The sequence below is a fragment of the Petaurus breviceps genome, unplaced genomic scaffold (genome assembly GCF_028583685.1).
Source record: "Petaurus breviceps papuanus isolate PSGF00001 unplaced genomic scaffold, PetGlider_PUasm1.0 164, whole genome shotgun sequence".
Classification (NCBI taxonomy): domain Eukaryota; kingdom Metazoa; phylum Chordata; class Mammalia; order Diprotodontia; family Petauridae; genus Petaurus; species Petaurus breviceps.
The window spans coordinates 2,703,579-2,712,146 of NW_027185735.1; the positions used below are offsets into that span (position 1 = coordinate 2,703,579).

Consider the following 8,568-nt stretch of genomic DNA (forward strand, 5'->3'; position numbering starts at 1 on the left):
TGCCATGTGCCCCAGCTGGTCCATATGCACAGGTTTCACCCCGAGGTGTACAGAATCATGAGCTCTTCCCCCTCCCCCCCAACACACTCAGCCTCTTGCCGAGCGAGCAGCGCCAGCAGCAGAAACACCAGCCCCCTGCACATCTGCACGCCTACGCCTGCTCCCTAAGAGCTGGGGCCCCGCCCTTAAACTAGGGACTGGGTAGGGACCAGGCTGGAGGGCGCTGCAGTTTAAAACACCTGGCTAAGGACTGCAGGGCTCCGTCAGCAAAAATAACTAAGGGTGATGAGGGCGAAGTGAAAACAAAGCAGAACGTAATGGAGGAGACATAGGACAGGAAACGACGTAAACCCCTCCACACTTGCAGATCGCCTCTTCCTCCAGCTCCGTATAGAGCATGCGCCTCGGCAGCCATCGCCCACGCCTCCTCCCCTTGGCCCTATCTTCCCAGAGTTCCCTGCAGTCGCTGCTGTTTCGGCTCTGGGAGCTCCCAGGAGCCACCACCCTCCTCCTTCGGCCGCGGCCCCTGCTGCTCCTCCTCCTATCCACCCCTCAATTCCCCTGCGCCTCCTCCCTCTGCTCCTCCTCCTGCTGCTGCTCCTCCTCCTCCTCTCTCCTCTCCTCCTCCTCTAGTGCCACTGAGTGAGGATCTGCCGCCGCAGCCTTTACCGTCCCCGGAACCATGGTAAGGTTAGCCGCGGGAGGGGCTGGAGACTGGGAGTCAGACAGCGCCCAAGGCCTCCGGATCCCGGCCGGCCCCTTGGGCCACTGCCGCCATTTTAACCTACTTTTAGCCCCCGCGGGGTCTTCGCCCCCAGTTCCTGGCCCTGCCCCATCCCCCACTCCCGTCCACCCTGCCCATCCTGCTGGGCCCGCTGGACTGATGGGGCCCAGAGGTCACGGCCCCCGCTCGTCCCTGGCCTCCCGGGCGACGTGCTGCGGCGTGGGGGTCCCCTCCCCAAAGCCCCCAAGCTGGGTGCGGGCACGAGAGCTCGCCGCTGCTAGGGGGCTCCTCGCTGTCCATTAGTTATTGCCAAAACGCCGCGATCACACCAGAGGTGGTCTTGTAACTGTTTTTCGGAGGAGGAAACTGAGGCTGGCGTTTGGCTCCAGGCGGTGAGCCGGTACTAGCGGACCCTGGCCCGAAGGTTGGTCCGGCCGCCGCCCGCGGAGCCGGGGCGTGGCCCCGGGGGCCGCTTGGCAGCGCCGGGCTGGAAGCTCCTGCGTTTGCCCTTCAGTTTCTCTTTGACACTGTCCTCACCAAAAACGTAGAGCCCCCAAAGTCAGAAATGGCTAGAAACGTAAAGGACTCTCTCTCGATGTCACCTCCGAGTCAGAGACCAGGAGGGAGAGAAAGGATTAAAAAAAAAAAACCAACCTCCTGGCTGGAGCCCTCTCACATTCTCTGGTCAGGACTGTTTGACTTTAAGGAGGAGGATCATTTGTTCGTGCCTTGAGAAGTTTGCTCTTGATTCCCTTTCCTTATGTGGAAACTGCTCGGGATAGGGTGATTCTTCCCTTCCCCTCTCCCCACTTAAAGTATGGATGCATTATTGTAACCTCGAAGTTTTTTTTTTTAAAGGACCCGTAGGTGTTGACATGTAAATACCGAAAGTATTTCTGTTGCTGCTTCTTCAGCCCTGACATCACCAAGTAAAATAAGAGATATTTCAGAGTGGGACAGTAATTCTTGGTTTATTTAACCATTTACCTCCATGTTTTGACCTCCTTAAAAAGTTGATAAAGCAGGAGATCACATCTAGATAGGTTGGTCCTCTTGAAATACCATAGGTTTAAATTTTATGACAGTACTTGATGCCCAGACTTTTAATGAATAACTTACCCTCTTTGGGAAATCATTTCTTTTTATCCTTCATTAGTCATACCCCAATAAATAATTGTTTAAAATCAAAATGCTTTCTCTAACTTACTGTTCTTTGTTTATTTTCAGGCTTCTGGAGTAACTGTGAATGATGAAGTAATCAAAGTTTTTAATGACATGAAAGTAAGGAAATCTTCTACACAAGAAGAGATCAAAAAAAGAAAGAAAGCAGTTCTCTTCTGTTTAAGTGATGACAAAAAACAAATAATTGTAGAGGAAGCAAAGCAGATCTTGGTGGGTGACATTGGTGATACTGTAGAGGACCCCTACACATCTTTTGTGAAGTTGCTACCTCTGAATGATTGCCGATATGCTTTGTATGATGCCACATACGAGACAAAAGAGTCTAAGAAAGAAGACCTAGTTTTTATATTCTGGTGTGTAAAACCAAAAGAAAAAAAAGCATTTTGAAATGCAAGTATTGTTGATATAGATAGTTTTGCTCTTGTTTCTCTCATGAATGGGATTGAATAGTTATTTTTCTTCTGTAGGGCTCCTGAATGTGCGCCTTTAAAAAGCAAGATGATTTATGCTAGTTCTAAAGATGCCATTAAAAAGAAATTTACAGGTACAAACAATAAATATTTTGCATATAGTCATTATTGTTTGTTCTTAACAGTAAGGTAATGGATATTGTGATTATCTTGTTTTTTAGGTATTAAACACGAGTGGCAAGTAAATGGCTTGGATGATATTAAGGATCGTTCAACGCTTGGAGAGAAATTGGGAGGCAATGTAGTAGTTTCACTTGAAGGAAGACCTTTATAAAATGACAGTGAAGTGCCATCCGGAAGTAGCTTCCATTTCTGCAACTACATCAGTTGTAATAGTGTTAGGTTTTTGTCCCTTACCATACCTTCCCAGAAAACATAAAGAAGTCAGTAATTTAAGCAGCCTACCAGTGATTGCCATTAGACTGTTTCATCCTGGTAGTTTTATGTAGAACCTGAGGAATGCCTTCACATCACATTTTAGCCAAAACAAATGGCATTATATGCATCCCTTGCAGAACTAAGATGAATATGGTAGTCAATATGAATAGCTTAGAAAACTGCAAAGGGTTAAGCTAATTGAATGCCTTGAAAGTATGATCTACTGGTCAGATGCTAAACTTCATTCAGTATTACTTAGAGTTGCACTTGATTGCAGTTCCTGAAGTTCTTGTGCTTTGTACACCTAACCTGCCTTTAGCACGCCTATTGTGACATGGCAGCGCATATATAAATGTGTGTGTGTGTATACACACACACACACATATATACACACATACACATGTATATATACATATATACACATATATGTGTATATATATTTATATGTGTAACTATGCATTAAAAGCACTTTTATGTGATAAGGTTGTCCCGTTCAAAAAGGAATGCCAATTAAGTTGTCATAACTGTCATCAAATTATTATAGTACCTATAGTACCTGAGTGTTCATTCCTGTTATCTACATATCTTCTTAAGTGAAGTAGTTGTTAATGCCTTTTTATTTTCCATTGAATGTACACTACAGGAGTAGGAGTTAAGTGTTTACCATGTGAGTCTTGCAGCACTAAAGATATTTTGAATAATGTTATAATGGCAATTTCTGTATGAAAAGAGCCTTAAATGGAACATTGTTTTTGAGAACAAATTCCCCACCCCCACAAAATTGGCCACGTTGCAATAAAACTTGTGGCTTATTACAGAACGTTGCCTTGTTTTCCTTGGAAATATGGTTAAGTATGCTTCTGTTAAGCATATTTTGAAAAATGTTATGTGGAAAGTATTGAAAAGGTAAACAATTGTTCATTTCAACACAGCTAAATACAGATTTTTCTGTATAGTTGTCATAACTTTCAAAACTTTCATGTCAAAACTATACAGGTTTTGGCTTGATTGGAAATCTTGCTTTTAGCAGATAGACACTAAATTAACAAATACCTCTTATATTTAATTTCATTTTTAAATTTGAAAATCAGATTTTTATACTTTTACATGAATTCTTACCTAATTTTTTGGTTAAAATACAGTAGCTACATGTTTTATATATTTATATTTCAAGACAGTTGTGCAATAATGGGCAGTCTTTGTTTTCCTTTGTTGTGAGGGACAGAGCTTGTGAAAACAGTCTTTCTCAGAAGAGTGTAATGTTGCTCTTCAGATAGAAGAATTCTTTTATAAGCTGTTACTAAATTATGCAAATTAAATGAAAAAGATTTTGATAATCAAGTTTTAACATTAAGAAAGGGACTTGGTAGAGTTCCAAAGGCTACCCCTTATAGAGAATTTGATCTGCCCCGTGTGAGCGGTTCACTGTTGGCCAGAGCTATTTATGGCAAACACATGCTTTTGTATCTTGTCATAGTTATCCACAAATGGCAAAATTGGATATGATTCTACTGGTATGCCAAAAGACATGCCAACTGTGGGCTGAAACATAGCTATAAAGAATACTTTATTTTTACAAATAATGCATAAGCAAAACTGATGCTTGAATGTAATGAGGTAGTTTTTTTCCATATTTTGGGATTTTTTTTTTCAGAAGAAAACCATAGCTTAATTCTCACACAAAAAAGACATCAATTTCAAATTGTATGAATGCCTTGGGACCTTGTACAAAAGTACAAAAGATTGCAGGCTTACAGCTGTTCCTGTGAATTACTCTGGTCATTTTCAATACCTTTTTGGCAAGGCCAAATTTCTCCTAAGCAGAGCATCTCAATAGTGATACACTTACATTATATAGCTGTTACTGTTACCATGAAGTTTTTCTTTCAATTATTCCCTCTTTCTGCTTAAAAATAAGAGGCTGTTAAATAAGTTCTGTAACAAAATATGAGTTTATGTCTGCTTCTTAAAATCGACTGACCTACCACTAGAATTATATATAAGGACTTGATAATTTCAGCTTGTTTTTGCTTTATGCTGTTATGTGATTGATTTGTTACAAACCAAGAAAACTTGACATGTTGAAAACATGTTAAACTCATTTCACACATGAAATATATATTTGTACATGATATATAAAGCAGTTGAAATGTGCTTATATAAAATTCAGAACATTAAAAATAACTTAAACAACTAACAGATCAAAGACAGCCTTTCTTTAATCTATTTTGAGAGATTAATGTGCAATCTGACAGAATAGATCTTTTCTTTTTGAAAAGATATGTTGTAGAAGTTGTTTGATAAATTTAATAGGATCATAAGTCTTGAACTGGAAGAGACCACAGAGGCCATCTGGACAGCCCCGTCATTTTACAGTTGAGAAAACAGGCCTAGGGAAGTTGTGACTTGCCCAAGGTCACTGGTTGTATCAGAGGTAGGATTTGAATCTTCATTTTCTTGACTCCACAGGCAGTCCTTTTTTAACTACCATTCTTTCAGCATTATCAAGCAAATACAGGTTGGCACTTGTCCCAAACTGGCTGTCAGCTGTTGTTTTCTGTCTAAAATAGCAGTAATCTTACATTGTGATTTTGTACATTCAGCATAGTGGAACTCTGTTAACCTTGGCTTTCACTGTCTTATATCCCCTTGTAAACATTATTTACATAGCTTCTCCTGTTTTGGTAAAGCAAATTGCAATCTTAATGGAAGTGATTTAAGAAAAAAGATTTTGTTAACTTTGATCTTGATAGTTGGATTTAATTTCTCTTCAATTCGGAAAACCTTTATTAAGTAGCTATTATGTATGTGGCAGTATGCTAGACAATGGTAAAACAGTGACAAAAAGAAAACATCCCTGTCCTCAAGGAACTTACATGTAAGGTCCTTGAGGACAGGAATATTTATATACCACTTACCTTATATTTCATAACTGGATTGCCAGTTTTGGAAGAATAATAACTCGCCTTCATATAGCATTTTAAGGAGTTTTGTTTTTTTAAATAACATTTGTTGATGTATTTTACACAAATCATTTCTTAAACCCTGTCTCGTCGCCATTGAACCTTCCTTTAATGACAGAAAATTATGCAAAAAATCCCCTATATGGTGATTATCTGACAATGTACATGACACTCTGCCGTTAAGAGGGAGATATAGTTTTTCTGTTCTCAGAATTTTTGATCTTCTCATTTTTGTTATAATAATGAAGCAATGCCAGTGTAGTGGACAGAGCACTGACTGAAGTGAGAGCACTTAGATTCAGATCCCTCCGCTGAAGCTAATAATTTATAAGACCCTGAAAGTCCCTAGATGGCCTTCCAGTTCCCTGCTACCTCTCAATCTGTGATCCTGTCATCTATTACTGTGTATATTATTTGGTTTTGCTTGTTTCCTTCTTAACCAATTAATAGAAATCACAGGATCATAGGTTTAGAGCTAGAAAGTACCTTGTAGAGTGTGACAGAGCTAGAAAGTATGAGGTGGGACTTAAACCAAGGTCTTCTGACTCCAAGCTTGAAGGGTCTGTCCTCTGTGCTGCCTTTTCTGTGACTTTATGATAAAATCTTGAACAGAAATTCCCAGAGAATCCTTGATAAAACTACAAACAGCCTTTGGATGCTCTGTTCCTATGGCAAAGTCTTCATGTGTTTCTGTGAATTCCTTTTGTCTTTTCCCACTGCACAATATTATTCCATTGCGTTCCATTACCATTTCTTTGTTGATGATTCTCAAATCTACCTGTCAAGTATTTTACCTCACCTTGACTAACTTTCAGTCATATATCTCCAACTACCTTTCAGAAGAACTGGATGTCCATCAGATAGCTTAAACCAACATAAAATTGAACTCATTATACTGCCCCACCTAAACCCTCCTTCTTTCCAAATTCTTGCTATGGAGGACAAAAACCATCTTTTCCTTCCTTGGGGTTCACAATCAAGATGTCACCCATTATTCTTCACTATCTCCCTCAGTCTAATCTGTGGCCTGTTGATTTCACCTTTGTATTCTATCAGATACCCCTCTTGATACTGTCCCCACTCTAGTGAGGTCCTTATCACCTCAAACCTAGACTACTGCAAGAGCTTGCTGATGGCTTTGCCTATCTTTAAGATTCTCTCCACTCCCATCCATTTTCCATTCTGCTATCAAAGTAATTTTCTAAAAGACAAGTCTGATCATGTTCGTATTAAATAGGATCCAGTAGCTCCCCATTACCTCCGGAATAAAATACAAAATACTCCGGCATGCAAAGCCATTTGTGTCCTAGCCACCCACTCTCATCTTTCCAGTTTTTTTATAGTTTACTGCTACCCTCCATTCCTGCTCTGGGGACACTGGCCTTGCTTCTCCGCAACTGGTTGTGACCAGTCTCTTGGCTCCTGGCATTTTCTCTATCCTCTCAGGCCTGGAATGCTTTCCTTCTCTGCCTACTGCTTTCCTGGATTCCTCTTAGTCCCAACTAAAATCCCACCTATCTGAAGCCTTTTCCAACACCTCTTTAATTCTAGTGTCTTCCCCTTTATCCTTTGTATTGCTTGTTTGTTTGAAGTCATTCCCATTAGGTTATTCCTCCAGGGCAGGGATTGTCTTTTGTCTTTGTATTCCCAGTGCTTAATACCTTGCTTTGCATCTGGTAGGCACTTAATAAATATTTGAGGGACCGAATTTCCCCCCCCCCCCAGATTTTTTGTTTGTTTTGTTTTGTTTCCAAATAATTTTGAGACAATTGCTTTATAAAATAGGTCTGATAATGCTATGTCTTTTTCAATAGTACTTGTTTTAATTATTAACCTTGAATTCTAGACTTTTCTTCCAAGTCAATTTTGTTTTTTTTTTGTTATATGATATCCCCTTTATAATTTTATTGGTTTAATACAAAATATGATAATTTAGATAGTATTGTCTTTATTACTGTTTTGATTTAGCCCAACCATGGCAGTAAATACGTATGCACTTATTTAAATCCAGCTTTATTTCTATTGAGTGTATTGTAGTTGTATTTACATAAATGGTATGTGTGGTTATCTTCAAGATGCATTATGTATTCTATAAATTATTTTAAATGGAATTTTTAATAGTATTTTCCTAATTTTAAATTATTGCTTTATAGCAATGCTGATTGACTTTTGTGAATTTATTTTTTCTTAAGTTTCTTTCCTGATTATTTAGGATGTTATCTGAAGGAATGAACAAATGAAGCATTTATCAAACACTATATGTAAAGCACTATACTAAGACAGTACCTGTTTTCAAGAAACTCATGTTCTAGTGGGGAAGAGAACATATAATGGAAGGTTTCAGCTGTGAGTCAGGGATAAATTTGCGTCTTTGTCAATGTTTATACCTTTGCTTTTGTTCTTATTGTTATAGATAGCATTTTTTGGAATAAATAATCGTGGAGCATCAATGCTTTTCCTTTTGTACTGGGAAAACAGTATTTTTTTACTGCATAAAATGCTCATTCTTAGTTGTGAATATATGAAAATCTGTTTAATTTTTGTGAATGAGGAAAATAACCAAGATTTGTAGAAATAAGTTTATTAGTAATTAATATAGCATGGATTTTAATGTATTAGATAATAATACCCAGATAATTTTAATATAATAGATAATTTTTATATATTTATATATAACTTTATATATTATAAAAATTATATGTATTATATTATATATTATAAAATTATTATATATTTATATATATATAAATAGGTAATTTTTCCCCAGAGCCCTTCGACATATTTCTTATTTGACTTTCATAACAATCCATTGATTTGAGATTGGGGTGGGTAGATAAAAATAGCTTCTGTT

At 38.7% G+C, this 8,568-nt stretch overlaps 1 protein-coding gene across 1 annotated transcript; it reads left to right on the forward strand.

Annotated features, from left to right (window-relative positions):
• The first annotated feature begins 533 nt into the window (after nt 1-533).
• On the forward strand, nt 534-3,574 carry CFL2 (cofilin 2). The gene is made up of 4 exons (XM_069082208.1): nt 534-685; nt 1,952-2,259; nt 2,374-2,450; nt 2,538-3,574. The coding sequence occupies exons 1-4, from the start codon at nt 683-685 to the stop codon at nt 2,648-2,650; spliced, it is 501 nt and encodes a 166-aa protein (XP_068938309.1). The 5' UTR covers nt 534-682; the 3' UTR covers nt 2,651-3,574.
• Nucleotides 3,575-8,568: the final 4,994 nt, after the last annotated feature.